At 40.7% G+C, this 15,166-nt stretch overlaps 1 protein-coding gene across 2 annotated transcripts; it reads right to left on the bottom strand.

Moving 5' to 3' along the window:
- Window positions 1–12,091: 12,091 nt before the first annotated feature.
- On the bottom strand, window positions 12,092–14,696 carry LOC147618994 (putative beta-1,4-xylosyltransferase IRX10L). Of its 2 annotated transcripts, none has more exons than XM_086774201.1 (4): window positions 14,177–14,696; window positions 13,358–13,805; window positions 12,987–13,228; window positions 12,092–12,863 (listed from the first exon to the last, which is right to left on the bottom strand). In XM_086774201.1, exons 2-4 carry the CDS (start codon window positions 13,703–13,705, stop codon window positions 12,338–12,340), a joined length of 1,116 nt encoding a protein of 371 aa, XP_086630327.1. In that variant the 5' UTR covers window positions 13,706–13,805; window positions 14,177–14,696; the 3' UTR covers window positions 12,092–12,337. The 2 variants fall into 2 exon arrangements, with proteins under 2 accessions (XP_086630327.1, XP_086630326.1); XM_086774200.1 differs by having other exon boundaries at window positions 13,358–13,746; window positions 14,177–14,414.
- Window positions 14,697–15,166: the final 470 nt, after the last annotated feature.

Here is a 15,166-nt window from a genome sequence, read left to right on the forward strand (position 1 = left end):
AATTCTATGTTTAAATTCTATAAGAAATTGATAAACGAATAATTAAATACTCTAAGAGAGAAAATTCTATTGTTTTATACTCACACGGATTGTAAAAAGAAAATTTAGGAAATTTATCGAGATTGAAATATTCAGATAAATGATTAATTTATTCCTCATTGGAATTCCTAACTAATTTAGAAATCAATTAAGTGAATATTCAAAGAAAGAAATTCAGTAAAATAGTAACTGAATTATCAAACCTTTTTGAGAAAGATAGTTCAGGAAAAATCTTATTAGACTTGAACCTTGAATTAGACTATGTCCAAGACCAAACTCTTTCGTCAATTTCGAGGAAAGAAGATGTGACCAGTTTAGAAAAATACCCTTAAAACTCCTGCCAAAATTGAAACTAAGTTTGAGACCCTTCGAATTGATATGTGGATCAAGGTTACAGAATTCGAGGAATTCTGGTATGGAATTCAGAATTCCGTTCAAGAAGTTTTGGAGATACCGATTTAAGAAATACTTATTGTATTCAAAAGAAAATCCAACTGAAAACTTGCATAGAAACCCTGCTTTCTTAAAGGACTGTCTTACGCCAAAATGCTGGAGGGAGCATTTGGTATATGTTTTTCTAAGGGAAGTTCGGTTGCAACAGCTGGCGGGGAGTGTTCAAAGGACAGCTCATGATGCCGCAAAGCCTTGACTAGCCTGTTTTCTTAAAGGACTGTCTTACGCCAAAATGCTGGAGGGAGCATTTGGTATATGTTTTTCTAAGGGAAGTTCGGTTGCAACAGCTGGTGGGGAGTGTTCAAAGGATAGCTCATGATGCCGCAAAGTCTTGACCAGCCTCGGTACGGTTGAAAAATGGTGTGCTTTTGGTACGATAGGCGAGGGCCGACGAAGCGGTCCCTGAGTGAAGCGCCAGGACACCTAAGGAGGATCCTGGAGGGTTCTGACCAGGCGATGCATGGGCTTGCGGTGCCTAGGACACCCATGCGTATGTCGTGGAAGATATGTATGATGATGAAATGATTATTGTAATCTGTTATTAGATCTTGTTGTTTCTGACCAGCTGGTCTCAAACGGAGAGTCCAGAGTGATACTATTTTTTGAGAAACAAGGGGCTGGATGAAAATTTTAAGTTATGATATCTGTAACCAATAACTGTGTCAATGGATTATTTTATATGTTAAAGTTTTAAAGAGGACTTTGTGCGTATCTATCTTCGAAAGCATAAGTTAAGAAAGACATTCAATTATGGGTGGGTGAGTAATTGTCTGGTTCTACCGATTCCAATGGTTGGGTGGTGTGGCTAACCCATGGGCCGGATGGGACTGGAATTAGTGGAGTTTTAATAATTAAATTAAAATAATAGGAATATGCTTAGAATTCAAGTAGTTAAATAAAACCCTGAAGAATTTCTCAAATGAGTAGATCAATGGCTGTGTGCCTGACTTCGGTTAAGAAAAAAGCGTTGATTTCCTCAAATGATTAGATCAACAGCTGTGCCTGATTTCAGTTAGGAAAAAGGCATTGATTTCTTCAAATTAAGTCAGTGATAGTTTTCCTTCTATTTGGTTTAATCAGGTGAAGGATAGTTTAGTCTCTTGACCCGTTAGAAAATTCGTTAAGAAAATCAAAAAGGTGGAATCACCCCGTTTCCCGGGCAAGGAAAATTTTCCCGGTTTCGGTTTCAGAATGACCACTAGTTTAGTCTCGTGTCTGGACATTCGAGGGCGAGGCCCTGAGTGGGAAACCCTGCCTCGCGCAAGAGAAAGCTACTTCCGTTATTGCTAGCAAATCCAGTGCATGGAGGGGTTAGAGGGGTCTCACAGCTGGTATGAGAGCGCTGTTGTAAACTTATGAAACTGCAGTAGAAATCGCCTAAAATTTTAAAGTACATCTGGGAAATAATGTTTTCACTTGTTAAGATTATGTTTGAAATGAACTTCATAAATTGAAAACTCATAAATTGAACTAGATTTTCACATGGATACCCCAAATCTGTCTAAGCATTCCTGGACTCTCCCAGAGTCAGGATATGATCGCCTTTGCCTTCGAAAATCTCATCAACTCCGCTACAACCCAAGAAAGCAGAGTGAGACTCACTCGTCACTTTGAGGATTTATACTTTCCTGATCCAATAGAGCGACGTCAGCATATGTGGTTCTCTGGAGGGTGAAGTATTTGCATCAATACCAATCAACGTCAGAGACTCAGACAGAATATCTCGCTAGCCATGATCTTGATAAGGCTAGGAGTTATTCATTATGTACAACTCTATAATCATTCACCCCAAAATTTTAGAAATTCTTGCCGTATTTTAAGACTTCTTAGCCGCTTTATTCGTAGGAGAAGAATTATAGCACCATTATCAGTGATGAATCGTGTATATCATAGCATGTATCCATCGCAGTATCACCTTTTTATGCGTACACGATTGAGGCAGTGACTTTTGGAGCCAAGACACTTTATGTATATATAAAAAAACTTTTGATAATAAATGATGTTTTGCAAAAGATTCCAAATTGTTTTCATGGTTGTGAATATTAGTTAATATAATTATCAGAGAATCTTGTTTTCAAGAATTATGATGGAATATTTATTTGTTTAAGAAATAAATCTCAAAAATTAAAGTCATAAATCTGATGACAAAGTTCAGTTGACAAAAATCTCGTTTTGTCAGAATCATGAGGCGTGCGGCCCGTGGTGGTAGGCAGCCGAATCCTCTTGTCGATGATGAAGACTTAGATCCAGACGTTCATAAAGCCCTGCACCGATCCCAACTTGGTCCCTTCAAGGGTGATGGGGAACAGTTAAGGAGAAGTAGTGGAAAAATGGATCGAGGCATTGGAAGAGTATTTTGATATAAACGGTTATAACGAGAGGAGCAAGATGGCTCTCGCCAGATTGAAATTGTGGAAATGGCTAGGGTTGCATGGAGGAACCATTGCGAGACAAACCGTCTCGACCGAAATACGCAGACCTGATCAGATCTTAAACCTTACCTCAGGAAGAGGTTCTGTCCTCCGGGCTTCCTGGAAACCAAAATGAATGAGTTCTTGGAATTGAAGCAGGATAGCTGGACAATTGAAGAATACCATCAATCATTTGCCCTTCTCCTCAAATATTCTCCACTTTTGGATGAAGAGCAGCTGATGGTGGGCCAGATTCATTTGAGGGATAAACGAGCCATTGGATACTTTAGTGAAAAATGCCAAACCAGTCTCAATGGCAAAAGCTGTCAGAATGGCAAAGAACTTTGCCAAAGCATTTGTTGTTAAGGTCCCGCCAAAGCCTGCACCCTCAAACTTTAGAAGGTTCCAAACCCTGGGAAGTGCTTCAAACTTTCCACCCCCAAAGAGGCAGCAAGGCCCTAATCAGAATAAAGATGCTGAGAGATTCAAAAGTGAAGGAAGATCCTTCCCTCAGAACACTTTCTTAGGAGCCCCACCTTTTTCAAGGATTCAGAGGGATGAGCTTAGAAGTGAGAATAGGTGTTTTGGGTGTTAGGGTTTTGGTCACCAGCTTAAAGACTGCCCGCCTCTCCTGCCATGTCAAGAGGAAAGGGGAGTCAAGGACCTAGAGTGCAGAGACCAGTCCCTTTGTATCAGTCCCATCTTGCCAAAATCAGGGCAATCCCAGGAGGACTCTAGCTCATCAACCATCTGCCTCTGTTCATCAACCATCTGCCTCTGTTCAGAGTAGTCTCAGAACTCCCTCCCAGAACTGGGGTAACCAAAGAGAAAGAGTTCCGCCCCAATCTGCAGCAGCCAGAGCAGTTACGATAGTAAAAGTAGTGGAAGAGGAAAGAGGTCAGATTTATGCCGCAATTGAAAACCAAGGGCCAAATCGTCAATTCTCTGTCATCCATACTCCAGCTGAGTATAAGGGTAAGCCATTCAAGTTTTTGATTGATTCAAGCTATACTCATTCATTTATTTCCCCAGGATGCTTGCGTAAGCTAGTATTAGAACAGAAATCAGGGAAACCTATGCAAGTTGAATTGGCCAGTGGGAAGATTCTTTTCACTCACCATGAGATAGACCGTATTCAGTTTAATCTAGATGGGAATGTAACTGACTGCCATTTTAGAGTCTTACCTTTGGGAGTTTTCGACGGAATCCTTGGAATGGATTGGCTCCACAAAAATCAAGTTGACATTCACTGTCACGATGGAACCATTTCCTTCCGTGACCTTCATGGGAACAAAGTTCAAGGAACTGGAATTTTTGGATCCCTAGATTTGTAATTAGTAAAAGCTTCTAGGTTGCTGAAAGGACTTAGAAAGAAGCAGCTCATTTATGTTGTCAAAATGAATCCAGTACACATAAAGTTAAAGGCTAAAGAATCAGAATGGTTAAGTGAGTATGATGATTTATTCCCAGCAGAGCTAACTGAGATGATGCCTCAGTTAAAGGCTAAAGAACCAGAATGGTTAAGTGAGTATGATGATTTATTCCCAGCAGAGCTAACTGAGATGATGCCTCCGATTCAGGAAGTAGATCATGAGATAGAATTGACCCTCACAGAGCTCACCCAATAGCCCAATGCACGTACAAAATGCTAATCCTTGAAGCCATTAAACTCAAGGAATAGCTTAGGCAGATGTTAGAACAAAGGTTTGTAAGACCCAGTGTTTCACCTTGGGGAGCGCCACTTCTCTTTCAGAAAAAGGATGGAACGTTAAGACTCTATGTGGATTACAGAGGTCTCAATCAGTTGATAGTTAAGAATAAGTATCCTATCCCCAGAATTGATGAGCTTGTGGACAGGCTAAATGGAGCCCAGATCTTCACAAAGATAGATCTCAAATCAGGGTATTACCAGATCAGGATTAGTGTATGTATAAACATATGCATAAAAGATATTTTTTTATATTAAAAGTGTTATTTTCATCATAAATGATTTTTATGCATAAATTGAAGCATAAAAGAAATTCTCTTATATTAAAAGAGTGATTTTCATCATAAATGATTTGTATGCATAAAAGATTTTTATATATATTAAAAGTGTGATTTTCATCATAAATGGATTTTATGCATAAATTAGATGCATAAGAGAAATTCTTTTATTCTAAAAGTGTAACTCCTATTAAATTGGATTTATGCATGGAAAGATGCATAAAGAATTTATTTTTATCCAAAAAGTGTTATTCTCATCAATTTTAATTTTATGCATAGAAAGATGGATAAAAGATTGATTTTAATTCAAAAGTGTCATTCTCATTTAAAATGAATTTATGCATAGGAAGATGCATAAAAGATTGATTTTAATTCAAAAGTGTCATTCTCATTTAAAAAGAATTTATGCATAAGAAGATGCATAAAAGATTGATTTTTATTTTGAAAGTGTTATTCTGATTAAAATAGAATTTATGCATAAATAGATGCGTAAAGAAATCTTATATCAAAAATAAGAATTCTCTTGTATTCTATAAATAGATATGAGGATGTGAAATGAATCAGATAGATGAAAATGAACGAGGAATAGATGGAGATGTATGTATGTGAAAGAATGGATGTAGTTATATGTATGTATGTGAAAGAATGGATGTAGTTATATGTATGTGAAAGAATGGATGTAGATGTATGTATGTGAAGGATGTATGTGGAAATGGATGTATGGATGAAGATATGGAATGTGGATGTGGATGTATGAATGTGGAATGTGGATAAGGATATGGATGTAAGAATGTGGATGTATGTGAATGTGAACGTGGATGTATGAATGTGAATGTGGATGAGAAAGTGGATGGGTGTGGATATGGATGTAAGAATGTGGATGTATGTGAATGTGAATGTGGATGTATGAATGTGAATGTGGATGTATGTGAATGTGAATGTGGATGTATGAATGTGAATGTGGATGAGAAAGTGGATGTATGGATGTGGATGTGGATGTATGAATGTGGACGTAGATGTGAATGTGGATGTATGAATGTGGATGTGGATGTGAAAATGGATGTATGGATGTAGATGTGAATGTGGATGTATGAATGTGGATGTGGATGTGAAAATGGATGTATGGATGTAGATGTGGATGTGGATGTATGAATGTGGATGTGGATGTGGATGTATGAATGTGGATGTGAAAATGGATGTATGGATGTAGATGTGAATGTGGATGTGGATGTGAAAGTGGATGTATGAATGTGGATGTGAAAATGGATGTATGGATGTAGATGAGGATGTGGATGTGTATGTGGAATAATGAATGCGAATATGTATGTGAATGGATATGATGTCGATATGAGCGAATGGATGAGATGAGATGTCATGTGAATCAGAATGTGAATTAATGATATAAGATGTGAATGAATGAGATGTAATGAGAAATGGATGTGATGAGACGTAATGTAAATTAAGAAAGATAGGAATGAATGTTATGTGAAGTGAATGAATTTGATGTGATGGAATGGAAAATGATGTATCTGGTCAAGAATGGATACACATATGAATTGGATTTGGGTTAAGTAATATGGATTGATGTGGAACAATCTGGAAAGATGTGAGTTCATTAAAGAAACTATATTTGTGAACTGTTTGTAAATGACTGTTTTATGTCAAGAATGCTGGGGATGCATTTTGACTGTCTTGAGAATGTGGTCGTGGAGACTTACTTGATAAAGTTGCAACAGCTGACGGAGAGTCAACGGAGGACGTCTCGCGTAGCAAGGTCGGCCGAGGTCTTGACCAGCCTCAGCTCGATTTAAATGGTGAGCTTCTGGTACGGTGGATGAGGGACCAAGAAAGCGGCCTATGAGTGAAGCGCTAGGTGACCTGCGAAGGATCCTAGAGGGTGTTGACCATACGGTGCTCGGGCTCTGGGTCACCGAAGATACCCACACGTGCATCGTGGAAGATATTGGAACAAGGAGTAAGAGTTGTTTTTTGAAACCGAGTATGGATCTGGTTGATTGACCTTGATGGTCCTCAAATGATGAGTCCATAGCTCTCTTATATGGATCTGTTGGTTGATCTTGCTGATCTTCAACGAGGATTCCATCTTGATTTTTATATGTGAATATATTGCCGGTTACTATGAGCTAGGAACTATCAAAAAGGCCCCTGAGTGAACAGGTGGTGAGCGTTCTGGTTGCCAATGATGCCATAAGTACACCGATGAAGGAATGATTGGAAATAAGGATTCAACCAGAGATTTTGAGGATTGTGATCAGTGACATAATGGTTTCATTAAAGGATTGTTTTAAAGATAGCTGATGCTGAGAAAAAGGCAATTTCATATTGGGTGTATAAGTAGTGTGACTAGTTTTATGTTTGCATGAATATCCGGCTAGGGGGCCTGGGAACTCTTTTCCCTAGTACCCGGGACAAAACCTAACCAAATTCCTAATTGGATCCCATCACTACAGTGGTTGGGCTGTTGGCTAACCCATGGGACTGGATGGGGTTAGGCTGGACTGATGGATCGGCCGTAAATTGAGACTCAATTTCTATTGTAGTACGCTAGATGAAGTAAATCCTGGAAAGTAATTGTTCTATGGAAAAATAAATTAACGGTTGTGCCTCTCGATGGTTGATCTCTATGATCCAAGTGCAAGTTTCTTCCTTGATCTGACCAAGTGACTTTAGGTTCGGTTGGATCAGTTTGGTCAGTAATGACCCTGACTACGTTAGAGTAAAATTTTATCCTGGAGGAATCGCCTGTGCTTTATAGGCAAGGAAAGTTTTTCTAAGTTCGTTTTGGAAGAACCGAGGAATTAGTCACTGGTCCGGATATCCGTGGTGGCCGAGTGTAGGACCCTGCCCCACGCAAGATGTGCTACTTCCGCTGCTAGCACCCAGAATCCGTTGCATGGTGGGGACGGGGATCTTACAGTTGGTATCAGAGCTATTTGGCTAATGAGGAAGCCAAATATGTCAAAAATTTATCAAGAAGCGCAAAAAGGTTGTAATTGTGTGATAAAATTCATACAATTTGATATTCAAACTGAAATTCGTAAATTAGTAATTGGGTCTTCAAATGGAAGTACCGCAATTGTAGGGTATCCCTAACTTGCTTGAGGCCTAGACATGATGGTATTTACCTTATAGTTCCAAGAACCATGACTACCCATATATACTGAGGGTATAACTGCAGCTCTTTACTAGCAGTATATAAGAGTAAATCTAAGACTTGGAATTATAAGAATTAATGCTATATGATGAATTTGAATGTGGTTGATATGATTTTTAAATTCTGGTTGAGAACTGATGAGTTGATTTGGATTCTGATTGAAAAATGATGATTCCTAAAATTTGGTTGAAATGTATAAGCTGAGCGAAACCGCAATGAGGATGAATGGGACGAGTCCCTGTGATGATGTTAATAACAGAATAGAGAGAAAAAAAGTAATAATCCACATGCACATGCAGAGACACACATGGGGCCTCTCTCTCTCTCTCTCTCTCTCTCTCTCTCTCTCTCTCTCTCAGCAACATCAAGGCCAACCTTAGCCATCTCCTCAAGCTAGACATCCACACCTATTCCCACGAAGAAATATGGTTTGATGCACAATAATTTTCTGCCAAAACCATACAAGTACACAATGTCAATGCTAAGGCCTAGACAACAATAACTTTTTGCTCATTGCCAATGCCATGGGAACCATAACACAGCTCATTGTTGGTATTGAGAAAACCTAACAAGGTGGACTTTGGCACCAATTCCTTGAATAATAGTTAATGTAAGAATACATGCATGCATGAAGTACATTCACAAGGGTTTCATTCTAGCTTTCTACCACATACACTTGGAGTGGGAATGGCGATAAGTATTCCATCTGACCATTATGAGTGCATGTGCAAGCTATAGATTTGGACACATTTGCATACATCCTTTTGTTGTGTTTGTCTCTGCTCTTTGATGTAGAATATTAGAGATAGCAATTGTTTATCCCAAAATGGGTTAATATAAGGTCCCCAACCCATCTATATTGGTCACATTGCGATTCTTCAACTCATCATTCTCATCCTTGAGGAGGTGCCAAAGAACTAATGGATAAGCAAAGAATGCCTCGTCTTAGACCTCATTGAAGGCCCAATGAATACTATTTAGTAATTATTCTGTTAAAGGTATTGAATACACCATGCAATTTTTTTATGTTATGGAAAGTAGTAGTGTTCATTAATTTATATGAATTTAGTTCCTTTTGGATAGGAATTTTCAATACTTCTAGCAAATTAAGATACTCTGCATATGTTCATGTAATTACTGTGCATACTTCATAAATATATTTGGTACTTTTGGGATAAATATTGTACTAAAGACTATGTGGCTTACTAAGCATCATGAAGTAGGACTTAATGTATGGTTTCTATACTATTATAGTAACGTTTATTTAATTACTTCAAATTCTTTATCCCTTCAACACCATATTAGGGAATTTGGGAAAATCCCAATTCCCAGTGGGGACAGCCAAGACTGTGGGCTTGCCCATGGCTGTCGTGGTTGGGAGGTGAGTCAGGCCTGCACCCCCATGTTGTTTGTTTGTTTGCAGGTTTCGAGTCTCATACCAGGAGCGTTCCACGAGGAGATCTGGTGGGGATTTGACAGCGGTATCAGAGCGTGCCTCGTGAACGTTTCTACCAATAGATGGATCTCTATAGCATGGTCACATACTTCTATGAACATAGCGTGGTCACCTTCAAGATATCAGGTTTTGGAAACTCTTTGATATCATGTGACGATCTGATCATTTGTTTTCGTGTAAGCACTTATTCATGTCCATCTACAAGATCGAAGGTATCTTTGGTACCAATGTCAAGTTGGTAAAAGTCTTCATCTACCACTTTCTAATTATTTATGGGCTCGAAGTTATACAAAAACCTAGTCAGAGGGTGTCACAAAAATGAGACACCTATAATATACATACATGGGGCACACCTTCCACCCATTGTCCATGCATGTCACCTATATATTTTACTAAGGACATCAAAATGTTTTCACATCTTGCACCTCATGGCACACACGAATAGTTGTACCTAATGTTAACCTCATCAATGACAACCCTCCAGGTACATTTGTGGGTGGGGGGACCATGGCAAGTGTAAGCATGGCTTATCTCTAGGTACATCTCCGAATTGGGAGACCACGGTAGGCGTATGTACCTCGAAAGAGCTTCAAAGAATACAACCTTTGCTCTTACTTCAATTTAACACAAACACACCCTCACCTTGGATGACATATAAAAGCCCAATCTCTAAGCATCAGCACAAGTTGTGAGATTTGGGAATAATATCCTATCACACGAAGAAGGTCCGGACCGCCGTCTACCCATGCAAATCATTCAATGGTAGGCTACCATCTACACGTGCAAATCGTTCAATGGTTGTTTACAGTGCTTATTCTATCAATAATGGAACAATGCGGGCCGCTTTTAATCGCCTAGTTTTGAAGGGCCCAAGCCACTTCCACAACAATAGAAGGCGGCCTAATATAAAGAACTTCTACATCGTATATTTCTTTCATGTCGCCTCACCAAGCTGCCTACCACCAAAGCTAATCTCAAATTATCACCAGTATACCCAGTATCCGCTAGTCTTGATTCTACCACTTAATCTCGTATGTGTTAACTTCATGACGTATCCTAGACCATCCATACCTCTTTTCTTGGTCTCTAGCTTCGTCTCACTGACCTAGGTGTGATAATATCCTAGATTGTTCATACCTCTTCACCCCCGGTAGCAAGGTTCATCACCAACTTGGGTGATACGAGGATGTGGTCACCATTGGGAAGGGGCGTATGCTAACCACTTCATTGGTTAATAAGGTTTCACCTATCCGTCCTAGCATAAGGTGCTATCGTAAGTTGCCACTTTGCCATTTTACCTGCTCGAACGTGCACCTACCTTACCTGCTAGAACGGGAACCTATCTTTTGTAAGATGATGCTAGAACATATAAAACAACCTTACCATGAGCTTAATGCCAAATAGGGAACACCTTACAACTTTGTTTACATACTTGCTTAAGATTAGTAATAGTAATTGGCCTAGTGTAAAATTTAGTCACTTGTATACAAGTTAATTTTGACAATATGCAATATACATTCGTTTACTTATTGCAATAGAATACTTGTGAGCGCCTCTTCTCTACTCTTGTTTGCTTGTATGCTATTGGATTCTTGCATGCTAGATGGATCACTTGCTTGAATTGGTTTGCTTATAGGTTGGATAGGTTTGCTTCTAGGTTGGATCACTTACTTGAATAGGTTTGCTTATAGGTTGCTCTCTCTCATTAGCTTCAAGCCATCTTTTGTCAGGGAGAACCACTGCGAAGGTCATTCTCTTCTTGCCTCCCTATAGGCAAAGAGAGCTCTTCCTTCATCTCCATAGCCATGGAGCATTCTGATTTGACAACAGAGTGGGGACACGACGGACAAGCTAGCACACCCACATCGGAGAGTTACATTTGTTGCTCAAAGACAAGACCCAACAAATGACACTTGATTTGACAAGGCAAAGAGTGCCAGTTAATAGAGAGGTGTAGGATCGGAGTTGCTTATGGCTTGCATGGAGTAGATTTGGTATATATTTCTCATAAGAAACATTCCTATTGAGTTTGAAATTGATAGAACATATGAATGCATATGAGATATACCAAGTAGCAATGCTTGTCTCCACTAGATATACCAACAAGTAGCAATGCATGTGTCCACTAGGTGCATCTTGTGTGAAAATGTTTGATATTCCACAACAATAAGAGATTTTTTCTTGTGAATCTACATGTACATTATGGCATGGAGAACCTTATTGAAAATGATAAATTATTTAACCTTCTGATTCTGATTGTCTTGACCAATCTCACCCATTAATAAGTGTTGACTTTGTGTACTCTTCACTTCATCAACCTTGTGGCTACTGAATCTCAAGTTTATAATTGTTCAAATCCATGAACCTTATAACTTGAAAAGTACTTACGATCAGCTATCTGTTTGAAAGTTGTCATTTGGTGTAAGGTTTTTTTTTTCCAATTTATGTTTAATTATTTATTAATATATATTAAGCATTCAATGTTTTTGTGCCCTTGTTCTTGTGGCCATATTGAGATGTCATTTTACTTTTCAAGGACTACTTCTTGTGTCCATACGATGATGGCAATTTGAAATCAAAGGCTAAGATATAATCTATTGTGCGGAGAAAGAAAAAATTGACAATGTGAAAGTGGGCACACCACATTCAGGTGTGGCACTAGGCAAATCACATAGCTTACCTTAAATACCTCTAAAGGAACCTTCTCTCCCATCTTCTAGAGGTGTGAGTCTAGGCCTAGGACTAAGGTAAGCAAAGTGTTCAAGTGTAAGACTCTCAACGATCTAAGGTTATGCGGCTGTGGTGGGTGCCTAGGGTTTAATAAATTTTGCCATCTCTTCTCATGGCTTCTATGGGGCCTGCAGTCCAGTTCAAGGTATGCTTTCCAGGCTCCATGTAAATGCTCTTGCTGTGAGGCAGCTTTTGTGAAAGGGCATCCAGCATGAGGTTGAATGCATCCCCTTCCAAAGAAGGGCTTGGAAAGAGGAGGGCCCTCTTGATGGCTGGGTCTGCCAGCATGGCCTGCTTCTGCACAACATCTGACGCCGGCATGGATGTGAGGATGTTGCCAAGCATGGGCACATTCCTCTCTGCCACAAACACAGCCAGCTTCCTCCATGGGATGACCCCTTCAAACGGCAGCACTATGTCATCTGCAATGATCACCGGTATGCACCCGAACACCACGGCTTCGACGATCCGCGGACTCCACGGTGCCCATCCCAGCGGACACAAGCAGAAGAGGGCGCGCTGCATATCCTCATAGTAAGTTGCTGGGTGCTCTGTGGATATGTCAAACATAGGGTTGTCTTTGAAAGTCTCCCAGATTGACGCTCGTACACCCCTGATCAAATCTCAACACAAACATACATCTCAACACATGCATACAACAGTGTAAAAACCTCTATATTGTGCACCCTAGGCTCACATTGCATGTCATCGTGATTAGGAATGTGCCAGGGCATACCGAGCATAGTAACCACCTGCGGGATCGTTCCTCACATCGTAAAAGAAGCCTCTGAAGTAGGCAAAGATGGAGCGTGGTGCTCCTGGTGACAGCCAATGCCTGGATATTCTGGCTGGAGGTGCATAGGGAGGGATGATTATGGACCCTTCTTTCATACATGGGTGGTTGATTTGCCCAAAGGTTTGAACGAGGGTAGCGCGCTTCAAAAGGGGAAAGATTCCCCTTTGAATGGCCTTCTTTTCCTGCATCAAGAGGCACAGTAAAGCTTGTCAAAAGAGTCCCTTTAGGAGGGTTTTTGTGGCATGGTGTTATACTTTGCTAGATGTCTTCTTCATCAAAGGAAAGGAAGCTGTTGATCTGGCATTACATACCTGGTAGTGGAAGCAAGCCCCAAAGTCATGCGGCACCGCAAAGAAATGGTTGGCGCCCTCTGTACGATTCCAATAAGGCCAGTTAGTTGAGATGTACTGAACTGCGCTTCGCATCATTCGAGGGACCTTGTTGATCAAGGGGAGGCCGTTTTCTGTCAAGTCACAATTGGTGTAGATTGGTGCAAAGAACCAGTCTGCTTCCTCGGGGCGGAGTGTCCGAACCGCACTGGTCAGCAGAAACAAATGTATGTATATTTCGGTGGCAAACATATGGGAGAGACACCGAGGATCCTTTTGCACCACCCTTTTGTTGTATTTAGCTGGCATGTCATATACATAAACTTTCATCTTGCTGGAAGGGCTGGCTTCCGAGAGTTCTCCTGTGCTACCTGCTTCATATGATGGCAATATAAATGTGTCTCTTGCAACCACTCCCTACCATTGATTGCTGCACAAAGAGAACAATTTGGAACCCTCACAGTGTGTGGTGTTTAAGGTCTAAACTATTCTCAAGAGATATATACAATGTCTTCTGATTCTTTATAATTTGTATGTGTAAGCCAAAAATGCAGAGATGATTGTTGGCTTTTAAACAAAGCACAAAGCTGCAAGAATCTCATGTAAGGCTTTCTACAATCTTGGATCATAAACTTGGCCTAGCACGGTGTACAACAGTTTTTGTGTGCTCAATTGAAAGGATCTGGTAGTTAAAACAAGGTTGATTTTGTTCATGGGCCTCTACTGTCTCCATACAATGTTTCAATGAGCAGCCTTTGCAACTAGAGGGAGAAAAAGATGAAAGCAAATCATGGCTCTTACCTGCGATCAGATCTTGGGGCGGGGCGAAGGCTTTGAGGCCACACATGGTGATCATGATGGCAAAGCAGAGGCGGCTGCAATGGCAAAGCTCCATGTCTGCTCTTTCTTTTCTCTGCCTTCTTCTACGCCCACCTTCCAACAGCGCAACTGGTCATGGGTGCAGCAATGCAGCCATTTTTGGAGGCCTTCTTTCAAACAAGGGCTGCTGCAACAGTGGTGGGTGGAGGTATTGTAGTAACAGGAGTAGTAGTGGTAGTTGTGGGTGCAGCAGAAGGTATGGTAGTAGTGTTGTGCTGCCCACGAGGCGAACACGAATGCTGGGCGATTTGCAAGAGAGCATGCACTGTGCAGGGCAACATTGTCGTAGTAGGCCGCCTCTCAGCTTTTGCGCTGCCCTTCTTGTCTTGGGCCCCCCAAGCAGCAGAGTGTGATTGATTGCGAAGAATGCGCAGTGAGTTACGCGTGTTAAGGTTTTGGGGAGGTTGATCAAAAATTTGCCTGTGTTTCGATCAAAGGTTCCATCGTCCAGAAAGTGCTGCACGATCCCTATTAGTTTACACACGAGCAATGTGTGCGCGTGCGTGAGAGAGAGAGAGAGAGAGAGAGAGAGGAGAGAGAAATTTTTATCTTAGTTCAATGGCCGCCTTTGCCTTTCATTTTTTGCATTTCAGCTTGATGAATCCCACCGATTTGAGAGCACTCCGAGATTTGAGTTGTGGGGAATCGGAGCCTCCAACTGTAACATCAGGCACCAGATGGCCCATCATGACCCTTTTGAAGCTTTTATTTCTCTATTTTGCACAGGCATCCAAAAACACTCTCTCGCTCTCTCTCTCTCACTCTCACTCTCTCTCTCTCTCTCACACACACACACACACACTCTCTCTCTCTCACACACACTCTTTCTCTCTATCTGCCATTGCATGTACTAACGCATGGATCCACGCAGCTCGTGCCAAAAGTTGTCGGCGGTTTTCAGGTCCTCCGTCA

Source organism: Cibotium barometz, chromosome 34, assembly GCF_041138505.1.
Source record: "Cibotium barometz isolate CiBa-2024 chromosome 34, ASM4113850v1, whole genome shotgun sequence".
NCBI classification, from domain to species: Eukaryota; Viridiplantae; Streptophyta; class Polypodiopsida; order Cyatheales; family Cibotiaceae; genus Cibotium; species Cibotium barometz.

What these genes read in the sequence shown, in the direction of transcription:
- LOC147618994 (XM_086774200.1), bottom strand. Translation starts at nt 14,270, where the DNA reads ATGGAGCTTTGCCATTGCAGCCGCCTCTGCTTTGCCATCATGATCACC. An exon ending in GCCCCAAGATCTGATCGCAG is followed by an intron (nt 13,747 to 14,176) that starts GTAAGAGCCATG and finishes CATATGAAGCAG; the next exon opens with GTAGCACAGGAGAACTCTCG. An exon ending in GGGCTTGCTTCCACTACCAG is followed by an intron (nt 13,229 to 13,357) that starts GTATGTAATGCC and finishes CTCTTGATGCAG; the next exon opens with GAAAAGAAGGCCATTCAAAG.